The sequence below is a fragment of the Candoia aspera genome, chromosome 1 (genome assembly GCF_035149785.1).
Source record: "Candoia aspera isolate rCanAsp1 chromosome 1, rCanAsp1.hap2, whole genome shotgun sequence".
Lineage (NCBI taxonomy): Eukaryota > Metazoa > Chordata > Lepidosauria > Squamata > Boidae > Candoia > Candoia aspera.
Genome location: NC_086153.1, coordinates 343105375 through 343125417, shown reverse-complemented (window position 1 = coordinate 343125417; position 20043 = coordinate 343105375). Strand labels below are relative to the sequence as shown.

Sequence of the window (20043 nt, the reverse complement as noted above, 5' to 3'; positions counted from 1 at the left end):
TTGAGGAATCCAAGGCTGGGGTTAAAATCTCTGGAAGAAACATTAACAATCTCAGATATGCAGATGATACCACTTTGATGGCTGAAAGTGAAGAGGAACTGAGGAGCCTCATGACGAAGGTGAAAGAAGAAAGTACAAAAGCTGGCTTGCAGCTAAACCTCAAAAAAACCAAGATTATGGCAACCAGCTTGATTGATAACTGGCAAATAGAGGGAGAAAATGTAGAAGCAGTGAAAGACTTTGTATTCCTAGGTGCAAAGATTACTGCAGATGCTGACTGCAGTCAGGAAATCAGAAGGCGCTTAATCCTTGGAAGAAGAGCAATGACAAATCTCGATAAAATAGTTAAGAGCAGAGACATCACACTGACAACAAAGGTCCGCATAGTTAAAGCAATGGTGTTCCCCGTAGTAACATATGGCTGCGAGAGCTGGACCATAAGGAAGGCTGAGCGAAGGAAGATCGATGCTTTTGAACTGTGGTGTTGGAGGAAAATTCTGGGAGTGCCTTGGACTGCAAGAAGATCCAACCAGTCCATCCTCCAGGAAATCAAGCCAGACTGCTCACTTGAGGGAATGATATTAAAGGAAAAACTGAAATACTTTGGCCACATAATGAGAAGACAGGACACCCTGGAGAAGATGCTGATGCTAGGGAGAGTGGAAGGCAAAAGGAAGAGGGGCCGACCAAGGGCAAGATGGATGGATGATATTCTAGAGGTGACGGACTCGTCCCTGGGGGAGCTTGGGGTGTTGACAACCGACAGGAAGCTCTGGCATGGGCTGGTCCATGAAGTCACGAAGAGTCGGAAGCGACTAAACGAATAACCAACACAACATGAAATGAATATAGGAATTTTGTAGCTTCTGGCCTCTGTTTGAGCCTGGATGTGTAGGGGTTCCCCGAGGCCTGGAAAATCTTTCAAGGGTTCCTCCAGGGCCAAGTGGTTGAGAAAGGCTGAGCTAGAGAACGCGTGCCGGTTCCAAAGCAGCCTTGGAAGCCGCATTCAACCACCCAGAGTTGCTGGGAGTTGGGTGGCATATAAATTTAATAAACTATTATTAGTATTATTTTTAAACCACCGAGACTTACGTTTTCTTGAACCTGTGTTGTCTGAAGACAAACAATTGTGCCACAGGTCAAAAGGAGACAGAAACACCTCAGAGCAGAAGGAAGAACCGCCCCCAACTCTGAAGAATGGCCATCACTGTCCTCCCAGCGGACAAAGGCCTAACCCCGGTTAACACGGGCGGAACACGACACACACAGAAAGCCAAAGGACTTCTGAGGAACAGAGAAATCTTCACCCCTGTAAATACCAACCCAATTTGGAAATGACAACCCTCTACAACCCAACCACGGACAGACGGATCGCAGAAGAAGAACAGTCTCAGACGAAGAGCGGTGGACCTCTCCTCCCAGGCTTCTGTGGCTGCCCAAAGTTCACAAGGCCAACGTGCCATTCTGCCCCATCGTGTCACTCCCAAGGATCCCAGAGTACGACACGACCAAAGAACTCACCCAAAACCAGGCCATCTTGTGAACGGGAGCAAATACTCTGTTCATTCACCACTAAGGATCCCCAGAAAATCAAGATCTAAGGATGGAAGAGGATGAAATTATGATTTCAGTTGAGGTCCCAGCACTCTTCATGTCCATAGATCCAGAACTAACAAAGGAATCCATTGCAGCATTACACAGGTAGTCTTCACTTAACGATGAATTTCCGTCACTAAGCAATGGGGTTGCAAAGCACATCATATGACCCCTTCGCTTAGCGACGGCCATCCCGGCAGTCCCCATTGCGATCTTAAGCGAGGATCACGGGTCGTTAAGCACAGACCTCCTCGCAACCCCCACCCCGGCTTCCAGCAAGCAAAGTCAATGGGGAAGCCAGCAGGAATTCACAAGTCCCGGCCGGTTCGCAAGCCGGCTGGCGGGTGGGGAAGTGGCTGCTGGGTGTGAGCGCAGCGGGGCCAGGGGTGGCTGCTGCTGGGTGCACAGCTGGCCAGCATGGCACCACACAAGCACGCCCAGGCAGGTGTGCGCTAGGGGGTGTGGATGGGAGGGGTGCTCCGGGTGCTGCAGAGTACAAGGTCCCCAGGATCCCACACTCCACAGCTGGGCTCCTTGGGAGAAAAAGCAGCGGGAGTGGGGGTGACTCACGGGAGCAACCTGTGACCTTCTCTGCTGGCTTCCCCACTGACTTTGCTCACGGGAAGCTGGCAGGGGAGGTCACAAATGGCGATCACATGACTGTGGGACGGCGCAACCATCGCAAGTGCAGGCTGATGGCCAAGCACCCGGATCCCAACCACGTAGCCGTGGGGGAGCCAGGACGGCCAGAGCTTCAAGGACCGGCCGTAAGCAGCACTCGTTCAGCGCTGTCATCACTTCAACCGGTTACTGAACAAGTGGCTGTTAACCAAGACTACCTGGCATGAGTACTGATGGTGAGCAGGAGGGGGCCCCTGTCCAGGGGGGAAAACGCATGCCTAGTACTGAGGAGTTAAGCAGCCATTCGAAGAGACACAGATCAGACCCGCCCTGACTTTGGGGTTGATCTGTCTGGGTTTTTCCCACGCTTCTTCAGTTTGTTAGGATTTTCTGTCTAATGTAGCAGTAATAAACACCAGAGACCTACTCCTCGTCTCAGCGTGGTTCCTGGCTGTTAGGACACTACCTGTACACAACACACCCAGCCTAACAGATACACTACAATCGAAATACACAAACTCAAGGAACTCACTGACCGCTGCTTCACCACCTACGTTCAGCCTGAGGGACAAACACACCACTGATCAGAGGAACACCCGCAGGATCACCATCTTGGGACTCGTAGCTGAGACGGCAACGCAGCGCTGAGGGCAACGGTGCTTCCGCACGTACAACCCACAACACCGACCTGCTACAGCGTGTTGGTGGCATCCTGGCCCCCGTAAAAGAGGAACAATTGAGGAAGACACCTGCGACCTCTTTAAAGGGGTACAATTTACAACAGGAGGAGAAGACAAGACCCTTCCTGGATCTTCTCCTCAGCAGAGGAAACAACGCCAAAGGGCGTGGAGAAACAGATCACGCCGGCCAAGTGTCCGCCACCAAAGGCCGGCCCCACTGCTCGCAAGAGGAGCTGCAGGAGGTCGGCCCGCCTCACAGGGCTACTGTTGTGGTGGGGAGGGGAGGGGAGGAGGAGGAGGTCGGAGCGCTAGGCACGTTCACCGCCTGAGTTGCTTACAAAAAGAAGAAAGGCAGGATAGAAAATAAGTAAATACATAAATCATGCCAATCCACTGCAGTAACCCACAACACCAAAAAGAGGAGAGACCACCTGGACGACTCCCCCCACAACAGAAACCCACGCAATGTCATCAGAAAGTGCCTGACTATGCAGCCCTCCACAACACTAGTGCGGCCTAGGAAAAGGACAAGGCCTCCATATCTCAAAAACGTCTCTGAGCCAGCCAAGAGATGACCACAATCGCTCGGCATCACCGTAGCACACCAGCCCACAAAAACCCTCCAGAACACCTTACGCAAACGAAAAGACCCACCAACCGGGGAAGGACAGACGCGGCACAACACACAGCATGGGAGCTTCAGGGGCCACCACGTGGGCAGAGAGGTGGAAGACTGGCCGGCCACAACCGACCCCAGCCGGCCACCAGAAGACGTGGCGCAAACGCCTTAATCTCGCCGAACATGACACGGCAGCCGTGGTTTCCACTGGGAAGATACGAATCTTCTGGATCAAGGAAATCCAAAAATGCTAGATAATTCCCGGAAGCTCGGCATTCAGACATCAACTGGCAGGCAGAGGCCAGACCCACCATTTCAAAGATACCATAGAGTCAAAAGAAACAAAAGATCCCTCCAGCTGCCAAGATAAGCAGGAACCGGCCCCAGGTCAACAGTGAGCAAAGAAACCGGGCCCAAACCAAGGGACATCCTGGGGGGAGCTGCCCCCAAGCCAGACTGGCCAGACAAGCTGGATGGATCAGCAGCAGGCAGAGACCCTGCTCTCCCAGCCCTGGTGAGGTCGCTTCGACCAGCAAGTCCTTTTGCCTCTTTGCAGTTAAAAAAGTGCCCCTGGAGTCCTGCATTCTCTTCTTAGGTAGGACCTGCATGTCCCACCGAGGGGGTCGAGAGGGAGGCCTCCTCCGAGATGGGGTGAGCTGCAGGGTCTGGGCCTGTTCGTAGAGCTGGAAGGGACCTTAGAGGTCATCTAGTCCAACCCCTGCTCAGTGCAAGCTCCACTAGAGAACCTGCCATAGCTGGCCATCCAACCTCTTTTGGGAGACCACTCGTGAAGGAGAACTGACCGTGTCATGTGGCTGCTTGCTCCTCCTGATGTCTGTCCCCTTCCTTGCACTTTTGGCCCACTGGCTCTGGCCCTGCCTTCTGAGGTGACAAAGGCTAAGCCCCCCTGTCTGTGTGACCGTCCTTCAGGCACTGGCAGAGCGCTACCCTATCTCTCCCCCCACCACTTTCAGTAGGCTCTGCACTCCCAATCCTTTATTGTCCTCACGGGGCCTGGTTTCACCATCTGGGAGTCCCTCCCCCATTCCAACCCGGCCCAGAACCGGACACGGCGCCCCTTATCAGCATCAACTTTCTTTTGTTTTGAAAGCGGGCCAGCCCTCCGCTCCCACGTTTCCCTTCTGAGACTGTTTGCCTTCATGCCACACGCCACTGATGGCATCACTTCCTCTGCGTGGTGGCTCTACGTCCTCCTCCTCGGCTCTTTTCCTGATACTCCTCAAAGATCCTTTTGCTGCCTTCCTGGTGTTTTCTACAGACTCCCATGTGCCTTTCTTTTGCTGGTTGGTTCCCCGCCCTCCCTTCCCTGTGTGTTTTTCCTTTTTCCTTGACCACTTTGGAGAGCTCTGCCTGCCCCCCCCGCCCCCACTCTGGCAAGGGACTCTTTGCAGCATCTCCTTTCACAGAAGGTCCCACACAGGTGAGTCTGCGTGTTGGAGCACAAGGCAAAAGGCTAAATTGCAGGGGGGGGGTGGTTGTCACTATCTCCTGGAGCCGCTGCCGTCTCCTCTTGACCCTTCAAGGTGGCCAGCCAGAGAACACGTCAAGGGAGGCTGTTGACTGACCCAGAGCAGAGTCCAGACAAACTGCAAGTTTCTTAATAGCTCCCACAATAAAAAGGGGTTCCCTGCCTGGGAGAGCTATGAAGCAGGGGACCAGCCTGTCTCCGGGTTTCAAGAAGAGGCCAAGCAGCCAGTTGTCCAGAATGGTCAGAGGGTTCCTGCCCTGGGCAGGGGGTTGGACTAGAAGACCTCCCAGGCCCCTTCCAACCCTAGGATGCTGGGATGCTTGCCGGACCCAATCTAGCAATCCTTTCATCACCCCTAGAAGACGATTTTTGAACATGACGAGAGGGAACACCCATATCCTTGCCTAACTTCATTTCTGATGGTCACCCACGTTCTGTGCCTGCTTACCCCATTAATAGCCAGATGTGGCTTGTGGGCACCCCCCCTCCAGATGCTCGCAAAGCCTCTGGCTCACCGTGGGGGCTGCCTGCTTTCTTGGAACTAGGTGAGGTTCCCACAACTATGTCCATCCTCCGAAGTTCCTCCCTGATACTCCGGGCACCCTGGACCTGCGGCTGTGCAGAGGCCTTTCCAGCTTGTGGGGCACCGCGGCCTTTTTCCGGTCTGATGCTCGATGCTTTCCCCAGCCAGAGGCCCCCGGAGCGTCCTGCCCTGTGGGCAAAGGCAGAAAATCCTCACCAAGTTCAGGTCATACGAGCCACACGTTGTGTCGGATCACAATAATGCAACTGGAAACCCAGAGAAACCCTGGAAGGGCTCAGAGGCCCTCCCCGCAGGTTGCTTTCTCCTGCCCTCCAGGAGACTTGCTTGTTCTGCAGGGCACCACCAGCACCACCATCACGTCCTCACTTGCCAAAGGGCATTCAGAGAGGTGGGCAGAGCTTGGGGTCAGTCATCTTGGGAGCTGCTGCTTGGCCACCAGAGGTCCAGGCTGCCCCCTCCTTAGAGCCACCTCTGGATCCTGGGGCGGGGGGGGGGGGGGGGCGGTGGCACAGCCCAGGGAGACTCCCTGTGGGCAAGAGAGCAGCTCTTCGCAGCTCTGGGAGGCCCAGCAGGAAAGTCCGGTTGGGTGGCTCAGGGGTGACTCATCGGGGGAGGGGAGGCCGCCAGAGACGCCTCCGCCCTCAGGGGCCATTTGAGCTGAGCTGAGCTGAGCTGTGCTGGGACCCTCGTCGCCCGCTGCTAGCCTCCCAGGCAGCCTCCTGCTTGAACGCTCCGCCCGGAGCCCGGGGGCCAAAGCCCGCAAGCGCCCGGAGGGGCCTGGGGCTGTGGCTCCCGCGCCCGTTTTCCAGGCCAGCTGCTCACGGGGTTCCCCGCGGCCCCCCCTGGTGCCAGGCTCCGCCGGAGGGAGGGAGAGGGGCGCGAGGCTGCAGCCGACGGCGTCTCCTAGCGCCCGCTCCCCCGCCCCCGGGCAGCCGGGCGTGGCTCTCCTCTCTCTGCGGCCCCGCCTGGAAGGCTAGGAAGGAAAGGGCCCCCCCTGCTGCGGACCCGCCCGAGCCTGCGGGGCCCCGAGCGCGGAGCCGGAACGGACCCCTCCACCTCCCGCCACCCGGCCTCTGCCCTCGGAAGGGGCCTGCGGGCGACTTTAGGGTTAAGAGAGTCTGACCCTGCCTCCCTCCCTGCCCGGGGCCGGCTGGGGGAAGCGGCGCTCCCGCCTCGCCGCGCTTCCGAGGCTCCCCGGCGGCGCCTGCCTGGCCGTGCCCCCAGAGCCTCGGGGCCGGAGGCGTCGGGCGAGGACCGCCGGGGCGGGGCCACCCCTGCGGGAAGCTGGCCGGAGCGCCGAGCCCCGACGGCCACGCCCCCGCCACGCCCCGCGCTTGCCAGGTGCTGCGTGGAAAGGCGGCGAGTGCCGCCCGGCAGCGGAGAGACGGCGCTTCCAGGTAGGGCCGGCACCCCGGCCCGTCGTCGCTGGCCGCGGGGCGCGAGGGGCCACCCGGGGGGGCGGTTCGCGGGCTGGGCGCTCTTCCCAGCGCCCGCTTGGCTCGAGGCGTCGGCGGACGAGGCAGGGCAATCGGCGGGCGGGGCCGGTGGGGATCGCGGCTTGTGGCGGACCCTCTGCCGCCGGCCGGGGCGCGAGGGGAAGACGGCGGGCGCCGGCGCGTGCCGCCGGGCCTCGGGCCAGCGGGGTCCTGGGACGGGCGGGGAGGAGCGCGCGGGTCGCTCTCCCTGCGGTCGCCGTCCTGTTGGCGGAGCGCCCGGGGAGCCCCCCGGGGCGGCCGGTCCACAGGCTGATCAAGCGCCGCGGGGCCGAGGGCAGGGCGCGGACCTCCTCCTCGCCGGGAGCGAAGCCGCGCTTGGCGCCGGCTCTGAATCCACCCGCCGCTATCCGGGGCCGGCGGGGAGGACGGGCTCTTGCTGGCCAGGTTGGGGGCAGGGAGAGTGGGAGGGGGCGGGCCATGATGCCCCCAAAGCTGGGGCTGCGAGTGGAGATTCTGTGGCACTTTGGCTTGTTAGTGCCTGGTTTGGATAGAAGGGAGCCCTTGACTGAACCTGGCCTGCCCTCCAGTTGTGGGGGCTGATTTTAGTGGAGCAGGCAGTTACACCCCCTCCCGCAGGTTTGTTTGATTGTTTTAATTCCAGCCCCATCACCTCTGACGCCTGGACATGCTGCTTGGGGTTTATGTGATCTGAAGTCCAAAGTTTGGGAGGCCCTGGCTCCCCCCATCTGAGAGGGAAGGTTGGTTGTCTGCTGGACAGTACCCCCCACCCCCGCATTGGGGCTAGACAGGACTAGCCTCCTTCCTACTTGGAGTTCTGTGTTGGCTCCATCTCTGAGGAATCCAGTGGCCAGAGAGGGCCACAATCTGCCTGCTAAAATGCAGAATCAGGAATAGATGATGCCTTTGGCCAGTTTTTCTGTAGGTTGGGTAGAAGATAGTATTCAGCATGGATTAGTGTCCCATCTGCTTTTTTGACGTTGGAAAAAATGAGTTTGGAAAGGCTTGTTTTAAGTGTCCAATGAATAATGAAGCCCTCAAAATATTTTTAGTTTTGTTCTCTAAGAAAATTGAACAACTGGAATGCTCTGATGGGATGTTTGGAGTGGGACGGTTTTGTTCCAGAGGAAAACTTTCTCATGCACATTGACGGTCTTAACAGTCTTACTTACTAAGAAAAGCTAGATTCAGTGATTTGCAACACCTCCTGTGTTGCATAATTTCATATTCTCTTGGGAAAACAATGAAGTGTGAGCAGGCTGCTGAGGCCCTGTGCCTGCTCACTGTCAGTATTTTGCAGCAGCCTCCGTTTCCGAAAACCCGCTGTGCGAGGCAGATCCCCTTCCAAGCCCCTCTCTGCCGATGGTGATAAGACAGGCCACTCTCCCGTTCAGGAATTCCGCTGTCTCAGATCATAAACGTTGTAATGCCCAGCAGTACCTGACTGTGGCTGTCAAAAGAAGAATCCCACTGTGAGGGTGGTGTCTCTTCCCCAGAGCCCCGAGGGCATCTGCAGCTGACCTCTAGCCCTTGCCCAGGTGGCAGTGCTGGCTTCTGGCAGCAGAAAGGGGGGCACCCTGGGAAAGTGGCCAGGGAGAACTCCCCAAGGCCGCTCCCTCTTTACTGGTGACTAACCTCCCGTTCTGTTACTTTCTTAAATATTGTTTTTGGAAAGACGTTTCTGAAAATGTTCTTAGGAAGTGGGTTTATTTACTGGCTTTGCTTTCAGCCTTTCTTCCTAAGAGTAGCACTCAGTAAGGCTGAGAAAAAATAAAGGAAGCACAACAAAGAAATTAACAATAAAAGACGTTCGTGTGAAGTTACAAGCTTCGACTCCCTTCTGTGGCCTCACCTTTACAGTAAGAGCTTTATGGCGAACTCCGCTTCACCACCTCTGGTTTCTGGCCTGGGAGTGCTGCCCGAGGCCTGGGAATAGCGGTCCGACGAGCGAGGTCTGCCGCACGCCCGAGGGCCGCTGCCTGCGCACGTGGAGGGGGCTCTGCGGTCGGGTCTTAATGCTCCACCAGCCCCCAGATCCCCTGCAGTTTGATTCCACCGAACGAGGGGCAAAGATGTGCAAAGGGCAAGCATGGACACGTGCTTCCATGCTTTAAAAACCGCTACGCCTTTTGGGGAAGGCCAACCCAGAGGCCCCTGCTCTTCTGCAGAGCTGGCTTCTCAGCAGCTCCTGCAGGCAGGGTGACTTCTGCTTACTGGAATGAGCCGAAAAAGGTCTTGCTTTGGGGGAGGGGCCAAGGACCGCCCTTTCATCTCTGGGGGAGGAACAAACAAGGGAGTGACCCCTGCAGAAGAGGTTTGCCTCTTCTGGAATGGGCCTGCTTTCGGTTGTACCCCCCCCCCCCATTCAATTGGGAGCAGATCTCTGCACTTCCTAGGCACCCCCCCTCCCTGCCCGACCTGGGATCTGATGCTTCAGACACCTCTGAGGCCCTTGAGAGATCAGCTCCAAGGCAGCAGCATCAAGCTCGGGCTGGGGGTTCCTAACCAGTCCCCCCCACACACAAAAGTGGGGACAGCTCCAGAAAGTCCCCAAGGTAGGGAGTCCCAGCGCCCTCCCCTCGCCCTGCTCCTGACAAAGGGCAGTGGTCCTCAGCCCGGCCCCGCCTCCCTGCCTCGGACCAGCCGAGGACTTGGGGCAGTGCTGGTGACCTCCCTGGCTCTCCTCTGGGCCTCTGGTTGCAGGGGGCTGCCCGGCTGAGGGTGTTGCTGGGTGGCCGCTGGGGAGCTCCGTAACTGGAGGCTGTGAAGGCAGGAAAACAGCAGGTAACGAGGAGGAGGAAGCCCTGGGGAGGTGGCTGGCACACTGTTGCTGTGCTTCGGGGCCTCCAACAGTTGCTACAACAGTGAGGCCTGGAGGCAGAGGACCGGAGGCACTCTCAGCCCATCGGAATCCTGGAGTCACAGGGGCCTCCTGAGGCCATGGAGTCCACCCCCTGCTCTGGGCGGGGAGCAAAGGCTCTGCTTGAGCACGTTGGCAAAAGGGTTACCACATCGTGGCCCTCGCTCACGGTTCAATTTTTAAAAATGTTCGGTTGGAATCTGCCTCCTGGATGGGGTGGGTGTGCGCAGAATCCCAGTGGGGATAAATGGGTTAACTCTCAGTCTCTCTCTTTCTCTCCCCCCCCACCCCAGATACTGAACATTACATAAGAGCAGAAGCCGGGCCCTGTTGGACAGGGCCCTTGGCCCATCTAGCCCATCAGCCTGTCCTCCCAACAGCCTGAGGAAGCCCACTGGCCTCCCAGCAGATGGCCTTCAGGGGCAGCCCACAGCCATCCAGGCTAACTGCCCTTCATCCCCACAACCTCCGTGAATCGGCCCGGCGCTTTTCAGAAACCAGCACCGTATCTCACAGTAGCAAATTCCCCAGCTGAACTACACTTTGGGTAAAAAAATGATTTCCTTTGATCTGTCCCGATTGTTCCAGGAGCCCCTTTTATAGGGTGACCTCTGGTTCTAGTCTTTGGGCGAGGGGAGGAGAGCTTTTCCTCGTCCACCTTATCCACCCCGTGCTTACTTCTGTTCGCCCCCACCCTGTCTCCTCCCATTCGCCTCCTCTCTAGGCTAAAAAGCCCCCAACGTTGCAAGCTTTCCTCAGAGGGAGGGAAGCTGCCCCCTTCGCTGCCCTCCCCTGGACCTCTCTCCTTTTGGCAGTGCAGCAGCATTGTTGATTTACATCACGGCAAGATGATGGTGGCACCTCTGTTTTCCGTGCTGTTTCTTCTTATCCCCAGCATGCTGTGGGCCCCTTTGGCACCCTGTGCAGACCCCTCTGTTGAAGGATTTACTTTTGCTCCAAGCTCTCTCTCCCCGTCAGTCACTGCTGGCTTGGATCCCATTACTTTTATGAGCAGTTGGGGTTTTTGGCACCCACGTGCATCACAAACGCCCCCCTTGGGCTGCGTGCAGGGAGACGCCTGAGCGAGTGGCACGTGTGCGTCTGGAACAGGGCCTGGAAACTTACCCAGTGGAGGAGAGCTGTGCGAGACTTGGCCTCCAGGCTGGAAAGGCACCTCCGCACACTCTGCCCTGCAGAGCTGAAGGCTTCTGCTGCCCCGTTTCCCTCTCTTGCCAGACCTGATCTGCCACTGTGATTAAGCATGCCCTGGTTTCTCCAAGAAGGGAAGAAGCATTCTGTCTGTGACTTGGAAGCACAGGGTGGGGCTTGGGGGGGGCACGCCCCATAGCTATGTGCTGATGCACAGACCAACCACAGCATTTGCCTGGGTGACCCGAGGGCACTCACTCCAGAGATTTATGGTTCTTAAAGCATCCCTGTGGCAGTGCTGATGATGCTGGAAAATGCCATACACCCCAGGGGTGGAAATGGCCCAGGTGGGGCACCTGCTCTTGCATCCTCTGGCCTTCCGCCTTGCTGCCCCCATGTCCCATTGCCGGCTGCTCTTTCTCCCTGGGCCTTGTTGACAGCCGGGGGTGGGGGGCTGCTGCTCCTCTGCATGAAGCCCCCCACCCAGCCTCCTGCCCTTGACCCCATTGTCCAGTTGAGACCAAAGATGCCTGGATCTTCGTCTTTCTTCTCTACACCGCCCCCCCACCGTTGTTTCAGGTCATTCGTTCTTGACCAGGTGTCTTAGGATCATAGAATCCTGGAGAGTTCAAGTCCCCCCTTGAGCCCCTCCTGGGAAGGGGGCCCCCACCGCTCTGGGTCACGGCGACCACTGCACAACTCGCCTTCCCCTTCAGAGGTTGTCAGTAACATTCAACTGAGGTCCCCCATCACTTAAATCCGCGAGTTGCGTCCTTCCCTCTGGAAGGAGAGAACCAGGTTTTGCCCTGTCTGGTGTGAATCCCTCGTGGGCATTTGGAGAGTGCCTGCATGTCCCCCTCGGCCACCATTTCCCGGCGCGTCTCGTCTCTCCCCTCGACACCCTTCTCTGGACCTCTAGTTTAACATCACGGAAGTAAGGCTTGGAAGGGGTCTTGGAGATCATCTAGTCCGGCCCCTGCCCAGGGCCCGTCTCTGAATTCTTCCAGCCTCCGGCTGCCACCCTGCCCAGGATTCTGCACCTCTCCATTGCTGGGGGGAAACAACACTTTTGGGCGGGAGAAGACAGAAGCGAAAGAGGGGGGGTCATTTCTGCCTTCTCCTTTCCTCTCCTGCCTTCGTCATGCAGCTGCTCACGGGTTGGTTCTTTGCGTTCTGGTCTGACCATACCCCAAAAAAGCCCTTTTGGATATTTCCAGCATCCTTTTCTCTTCTCTGTAGTTCCACACTGCTGGTCTCTCTTCTGCTTTGCTAACCACTTCCTCTGTGAACCATTTTGCTTTCAGAAGACTCCGTCAAATGCCTGTCTCCTTTTCTCCTTTTTGTGTTCATAAATTTCATCCTCAACCTTGTAATCCAGAGGGAATCCATTAATTCCTATGCATGAAAGGCCCTAATTGGATTCTTAAGGTGGGGATGGAGGTGTTGCAAATGATGCTGCTGTGGAAATCTGGGATCTCTGAATGTAACATGGTGCCCCTCCAACATGGACAATTCCAGCCCTTTGGGACCAGACTGTTGTGTTAACCCTTTTGGCTGTTTTTGCAAATGTTCGGTGTGTCCACCATTCTGTCTCTATGATTTTCCTGTTGACTGAGGGCCGCATTATGTCAATCTTTTTTTCGTTCTCTTTAAGAATTGAATTTAATCCCGTCATTCCCCATGGTTTATGGAGGGGCTGAGGGAAATGAAATGAGAGAAGAGACGTCTAGAATGTCGCTGGTTCTCATCTAAGGGTAAACTTGGCCGAACACGGGTTGAGGCTGCTATTAAGGCCTACCTTGTGGCGGTAAGGGCGGCAAAGTGGCAGCATTCCTCCACCCTTGTTGCATCCGCAGATTGCCACCCCGCAACCCTGTTTCGGGTGATACAAGCCCTCTTGGGTAAAGGAGGCCCAGGACCTTTTGCAGGGTCGTGCGGAGGAATTTGCTCAGCATCTGTCAGATAAAATCACTCGGATTCGTTCACAGTTGGACGCTGGCTTTGCTGCAGGTCCAGGGGAGATGCCAAGGGTGGAGTCTTGCCTGGTTATCTGGGAACAGTTTGAACCTGTTGGACCTGAGGAAGTGGAGAGGGTCCTTCAGACTGAGCTCTGCCACCTGCTCCTTAAATCCACCCCCCTCTTGGCTTGCGAAAGTGGCCCAGCGGGTATCGTGTGGGTGAGTTGTAGCAGTGGTGAATTCTTCTCTGAGGGAGTTGTTCCTTCACCTCTCGAGGCTTTGGTCCGCCCCCTCCTTAAGCCATTGCTGGACCCCACCATTCTGCACAATGTTCGTCCAGTGTCCGACCTCCCCTTTGGGGTGAAGGTGATTGAGATGGTGGCTGCGCGGCTGCTTCGGAGGGCCTTGGATGAAGCGGACTATCTGGATCCCTTCCAGTCAGGGTTCGGACCTGGGCACGGTACAAACACGGCATTGGTCACGCTTTTGGATGATCTCTGGTGTGGGTGGGATGGTGGCTGTGCATCCATCCTCACCTTCCTTGACATCTTGGTGGCTTGTGATACCCTCGACCGTGGCACCTTTCTGGACCGGCCCAGAGGACTGGGGTGGGCAGCGCGGTGTTGTGCTGGCTCACCTCCTTCCTATGGGGTCGGTTCCAGTTGGTGGTGGTTGGAGAGGAGACATCCTGCCCCCGGCCCCTGCTGCGTGGTGCTCTCCCCTCTCCGCTCCAACATCTGCACAACACTGCTGGGCGAGCTCATCTGTCGCTACAGAGCCAGGTTTCATCAGTATGCTGATGATGCTCAGTTGTGCCTCTCTGCCCCTGGCAAATCAAGCGATGCTGTGGATGCCTTATCCGGCTGTCTGGAGACCGGCAGGGTCTGGATGGGGAACGTAGGCTTCAGCTGAACCCTGGCAAGACTGAGTGGCTCTGGGTTTGGGGGCCTGCTGGGTCTAGGACTACGCCATCTTTGGTGCCGGGTGGGGTGGCACTGTCCCAAAGAGACCTTGTGCTATCTGGGAGTCCTCCTGGCACTTGTGGCCAGAAGGGCCTTTGCACAACCCCATATTGTGCGCCAGTTGCGCCCGTTCCTAGATCAGGGGGACCTACTCATGGTCACTCATGCCCTGGTCACCTCCCAGTTAGACTCCTGCAATGCGCTGTACATGGGGCTGCCCTTGAAGAGTATCCAGAACCTTCAGCTAGTGCAAAATGCAACAGCACAAGCAGTTATGTGTGTTTCTGGTAGAATGCAGAGGCAAAGGCGTACCCGTCAGTTTCCGGGTCCAATTCAGGGTGCTGGTGTTGACCTTTAAAGCCTTTCATGGGATGGGGCCGGGTTACTTGAGGGACGGCCTCTCCCCAATTTCATCTGCCGTCCTACCAGATCCAGGAGGGAGGGCGTGTTGTGGGTCCCATTGCCTAGGGAGCCCTTTTGGCAGGCCTTTTCTGTGGTGGCACCACTCTGTGGAATATCCTCCCTGCCGAAGTGAGGTTGGCTTCATCACGTCTGACTTTCCTAAGGTCCTCGAGACCCAGTTGTGCCATCAGGCCTGGGGATGCCAAGGGACGGGTGGACTAGTGTGGTGGCTCTGTTGTTATTAGCATCTCTTCGTCTTTTGTTCTTTTAGTTTGGTTTCTTATATCCTTCAATGTAATTATTTATTGTTTTTAGCTCTTTTGTATGCTACCCGAGCGTTGCTTGTTTGTGAGGTGGGTGGCTATATAAATTTGGAAAACAAATAAATAACTAAAACAAGGGTGTGTCCATATCCCTTGGCCCCGTGGTTGGATCCTGGCGTGAGCCTGGGCCTGCTCCAGCACAGCAGTTGCCATAGGGTGGGACGGGGGCAGGACGCTGTCACTTTCCTGACTTCCTTATCGTTGTGTTAGGGTCAGGGTCCTGGCAGTCCAGGAGACCAAGGCCAGAACTGATTACGAGCCCAATAAAACTTTGTTCCATGAACCTTTGAATTTTGGAATAGCCAATATTCCAACTGAATCAGCTAATTGGCAATTAATCATGTGAGTTATTGCAAAATGAACCCTGCATGATGGCCACGTCTTCTGGTAAATCGTCTTCTGCTTTTACGGTTTGGTCCGTAAAAGTACATTAGCAGCTTCTGGTTAGCAGCATCATGAATCGCTTTCAGTACTGAAATGTGTTTGGGATGACTCTGAATCTGTGGTATTTTTTAATGGACTGTTTGGATATTAGTTTTTTGCAAGACCGTAGGAAAAAAAAGTTGGAATGCTCCTTATCACAAGTCAGTGATCAAGATCCTTAAATACTATTATGGGTGTTTCTTTTGCTCTTAACATGAGATGAATTCAACATTTTTTTCATGTGATTTGGGTGCCCTAAAATTATTTTTTAAGGGTTGGCTGCCAACTGCTCTTCGCTGTTCCCCTGTTCTACATCCGCTCTCCTCTTTCTGGGCTACCTCTAGGTCCCTAAAGATTGGCCCCATCCCACAATACAGGTTGGAAGTCTCCAACCTGAGGTGAGTCGGCCGTCCTCACCCCCCCGCCTCCCTGCCAGCCTCTGTCCTCGCTGCTGCCGCTGCCCTTCTTCACCACCACGGTATATCTTTGCAGAACGGAAGGCGCAGTTGCTGCAGAGAACCTGTCGTTTGGGCTGCAGCTTGTGCTGCAAAAGCCGGGTCCCTCGGAAGGAGAAGAGGCCACGCTGTGGCGGGCCTCATCCTTCCTTCGTCTGGTGGCTGCGACCAGTTCACATGCAGGGTGGGAACGGATGGCCCCCGGGCAAGGGAGAAGGCGCCCCTGGATGGTGTCCTGGGCATGGCTGGGGTTGGCCAAACAAAGGTTCCCTTTCTCTGCGCAATAAAACCTGCCCTGTGGGCGGGAGGAGCAGTCAGCTTCCACGGGCCTTGGGGTTGTTTTTAATTGTCGAGACAATTACAGTTTGGGCTACAATTGCAGTAGCTTAAAGACAGACGCCTTTACTCTCCCAACTCCAGCACGCGGTCTTCTACTCAGAGCCGGTGTGATGTCGTAGCAAAGAAGCTGGCCTGGCAGCGGGTTCAGGCTCATCCTCATTCCTTTGCTTCTCTTCCAGGCCAAAATGCCACGTCGCTGGAGTTACAAAATGGAAGCCGTCATCCTCAGTCTGATCGGGTTCACCTGCGTCCTCTTCCTTCTCCAGTCCAGCAAGAGGAGCTCCGTCTCCAGAGTGAGAGAAGCCCCCGGGCCGCCCACAACCCTGTCTCCCACAGCCCCTGACCCCCTGCCCGAGTGCTGGGCGAAGGCCTCCGTGGCCAACATCTCGGGCTTTGCGCAGTTGCCTGACCACATCAGGGATTTCTTGCGCTACCGGCACTGTAAGGTGTTCCCGCTGCTTCTCAACGTTGCGGACAAGTGTGGCGGCCCCGAAGCCTCCTACGAAGTCTTTCTGCTCCTTGCCATCAAGTCCTCCCCGGGCAACTACGAACGCCGCGAAATCATCCGCAAAACGTGGGGGCAGGAACGGACGTTCGCAGGCATCCACATCCGGCGCATCTTCCTGACCGGCGTGGCGGCCAGTGCTCGGGAGGCGCGCAAGCTCGACCAGCTTCTCCGGCTCGAGAACGAGGAGCATGGGGACATCCTGCAGTGGCGCTTTGTGGACAGCTTCTTCAACCTCACCCTCAAGCAGGTCCTTTTCCTCTCCTGGATGGAGACCCACTGCCCGGGGGTTCGCTTCATCTTCAACGGGGACGACGACGTCTTTGCCAACACTGACAACATTGCCCAGTACCTTCTCGGTATTCCCGGCGCAGGTGACCAGCACCTTTTTGTGGGCCATCTCATCACCAACGTGGGCCCCATCCGCGAGAAGTGGAGCAAGTATTACGTGCCAGAGCAGGTCACCCCCTCCAAGTCCTACCCGCCTTACTGTGGCGGCGGCGGCCTGCTGATGTCCAGCTACACTTCCCACGCCATCTACCAGAAATCCCTTGGCATTGAGCTGTTTCCTATTGATGACGTCTACCTGGGCATGTGCTTGCAGAAAGCGGGGCTGACCCCCTCCTCCCATATGGGCATCCGGACAGTGGGCGTGAGGGTGCCCTCTTCCAAGCTGGAGTCCTTTGATCCCTGTTACTACAAGGAGCTCCTCCTGGTCCATCGATTTGTGCCATACGAGATGCTGGTGATGTGGCAAGCCATCCACCAGCCAGACTTAGTTTGTGGGAAGAAGGTCATGATTTACCAGAGTTTGTGAGGAATCCTGGGTCTGGAAGGGTCAAAAACATGGTCAACTGTCACTCTTGCTGGAGGAGGCTGTCACAAGAAGCCCCCGCGTGCGTTTCAACCCAGTGGTTTGGCTTTGACAGACGGCCCCTCATTCCCCTCAGCCCCTTGCCACAGGCTTCCTCCACGCACAACGCAAGGGAGGTTTTGCAAGCGCTGGCATCAAACTTGGGGCTGGGGATGTCTTGGGAATTGGGGTGGCAGTGCCTTGCTACTCAGCCAAGGGCCTCTCCCAACACTGGGCACAGGATCAGTGGATGATGCCCCCTTCCTGCAACCAAAATCCTTCCCCCGTTCTGCACAGCTTCTGAGCATCCCCTTGGAGCAGAGCTCTGGAAAGATGGAAGGGCTTCCTCGCTGGCCCCCTGAGGGTCACGACTCTTGGTTTTGCTCCGGGCCTTCACGGACACTCCAGCCAGCTCTCCTGCTGGGGCTGAAGAGAGAAGGGGGGGCTCCCTCGCCTCACCACCCGCTTGCTTGGACTGGGCATGAGACGCTGGGCGTGCCAAGGTCCTGAGGCTGCTCGCACAGAGCTGGAATGGTGGGATTATCGGGATGTTGCATCCCCGGTGGGACCTTGACCACAGAACCACACCCTCCCCCCGACCGGTTTTCCTTCCCAGGCCGGAGTTCCTGCAGGCTGGGAGTGGGCCTGTCCGCCTGCTGTGCTCCAGGGGGGTGGCGTCTGCCGGCAGCCTGGCGTCACAGAAGACACGCTGCAGGCGGGGTGTGAGCCTCACAGCCCACAGGGCCAGACTGATGTGGACACCCAGGCAGCCGCTGCTGCTCCAGTGGGTTACAGCCTGTTCTCCCACTTAGTCAGGGCGAGGAATCGCCCAGGCTGGTGCTGCTCGAGCTCCAGGTACGTGGGACGAAGCCGAGGGCCCTCTTCACAACCCAGCAGCAAGGTTGCTGTGGGAATCGTGGCCCAAGGTGGGCAGCCCACGATCCCACTCTTGGGGGGGAGCAGCTCGGCCTAGGTGTGGGGCTTTCCCCTCCTCTGCACCCCTCCCCCCAATCTCAGGTGCCAGAATGGTGCCTCATATGCTGTGGGGCAGCTCAGGTGAGCCCCCCCTTCCCCTTTGGAGAACAAGGGAGGGGCTTCCAGGTGCCAGGGAAGGCCCAGAGGGCAAAGAGATGCTGCAGGGAGGGGGGCGGTCCCTGGCATGGATGGCCAGGAACTCTGGGAGGAGGGGCGGCAAAGGGCCTCTGGCACCCGGGGGCTGGCAGGCTCAAGGCACACCACCACAGCCGCAGGGACCTTTTCTCTGCCAGGCAGATCCCCCATCAACCCTCCCCCCGGCCCTCTTGTCTTCTGCGGTGAGGTACGGGGCAGTCCTTCTAGGCCCCCCCCCTTTTACCCACATTTTACCCAATGCTGACGCACAATTGCTGGTTGTTTGCTAACCGGCCTGCTGGTGGAAACGGCACCTCTGAAGCCTTTTCATCGCTGCCCCAAAGGGGTTGGAGGCGCGGGCTGCCCTTGGCCAGGTGGCTTCTGGGGAGTTGGTCCTGCTGGGCAGTGTTGCGTGTGGCCCCTTCCCCAAAGCAAGGCCAGGGCCCAACTTTGCACCCCTCGGCCAACCTGGCCAGCGGGGGCTGGATTTCTGCCCTGGTACAGGGGACCTTCTGGCCTGGGCCTCTGGCCCTCGAGAGGGAACCCCTTGCCCACCTTTTTCTCCTTGGGAGGCATGACCCTCGAGTTGGGAAGTGCACTCCCCTCTTTTGGGGATTGGTGAAATAATAAAAACGCCTTGAATTACTAAAGCCGTGTCTTACTGGCAAAGTGGGGTTTGAACTGTTCCTTCCTCTGTTCCTTCGGCCTTCTGACTGGACACTTGGCCGCAAAATCTTAGGACCAAGTTCAGGCGACAGGCTAAATGGCCAAGCGGCTTGCTGGGTGGAGTCAACACTCTGTGTAAGCCACACCTGTGTTGTTTGCTAAGCAGGCCTGTCTGGAAACATGGGGCCACAGAGCTGGGCTTGTTCTGAAAGCCTCTTGGACATTTGGGATGGGTTTTGTTTCACCACCATCTCTTCAACATTTTGCACAGTTCCTCGGGCTGCTGAAGACTTGAGCAGCCAAACCAGCTTGTTTCTCATCACGGTTCAAGAGGCTGGGTGAAGCAAAGGGCTTTGGACCGGAGCAGCAGAAGGCAGACCACGTCCCCCAGACCCTGAGGCCATCCTGTGCCCTTGTGGGGGTTCCCTGGCTCTCTAACGCCCTCCCTGGGGCTGACGCTGGGCCCTGGCCAGGCTGTTGATTCTCTTTAAGAGAGCCAGATGTCAGCTCCCAGCATGTTGGCCGCTTAGAACCTTTTATTGTTTAATGTACTACATACTTTATTAGAAGAGAATTATGTACTATGTATTTAGTGTAGTTAATTATTATTTTGTGATTTTTTTTTCTGGCTTTGGAGATTGGCACTGAAGTGTGATAAGCAAACAAGCCAGTGAGAGGCGAAGTTTCATCTTGTGTTTCTGGAGGACCAGCAGAGTATCTCAGACACAAATAAACCCCACCTACGCTTTTTCCCCGCTAGGCCCAGGACAATGGGGGCCTGCACCCCGGGAGGAGGAGATGCCTGGCTCTCACCCTTCTCCTTGGGCAGATGGGCGAGGGCGCAGCGTCCAGTTCCGCTGTTTTACGCTCCAACACTCCATCCGGGGTTGGCTGGGAATTGTGGGAACTGACCTCAAAGACAACCTGGGCAGGCAGGTGTGGCACCTCTGGGGCTGGCGGGTACGTCTAATTTGGCTCTGCTTCCCCCTGCACTTGCCAGAAAGCATTTCAGGTATCTGTACAGTATCATCACCC

At 56.8% G+C, this 20043-nt stretch overlaps 1 protein-coding gene across 1 annotated transcript; it reads left to right on the top strand.

Annotated features, from left to right (window-relative positions):
- The first annotated feature begins 15961 nt into the window (after nt 1-15961).
- On the top strand, nt 15962-17353 carry B3GNT3 (UDP-GlcNAc:betaGal beta-1,3-N-acetylglucosaminyltransferase 3). The gene has a single exon (XM_063291013.1). It carries the CDS (start codon nt 16060-16062, stop codon nt 17194-17196), a length of 1137 nt encoding a protein of 378 aa, XP_063147083.1. The 5' UTR covers nt 15962-16059; the 3' UTR covers nt 17197-17353.
- The last annotated feature ends 2690 nt before the right edge of the window (nt 17354-20043 follow it).

Coding starts and splice junctions, on each gene's coding strand:
- B3GNT3 (XM_063291013.1), top strand. CDS start 16,060: ATGCCACGTCGCTGGAGTTACAAAATGGAAGCCGTCATCCTCAGTCTG.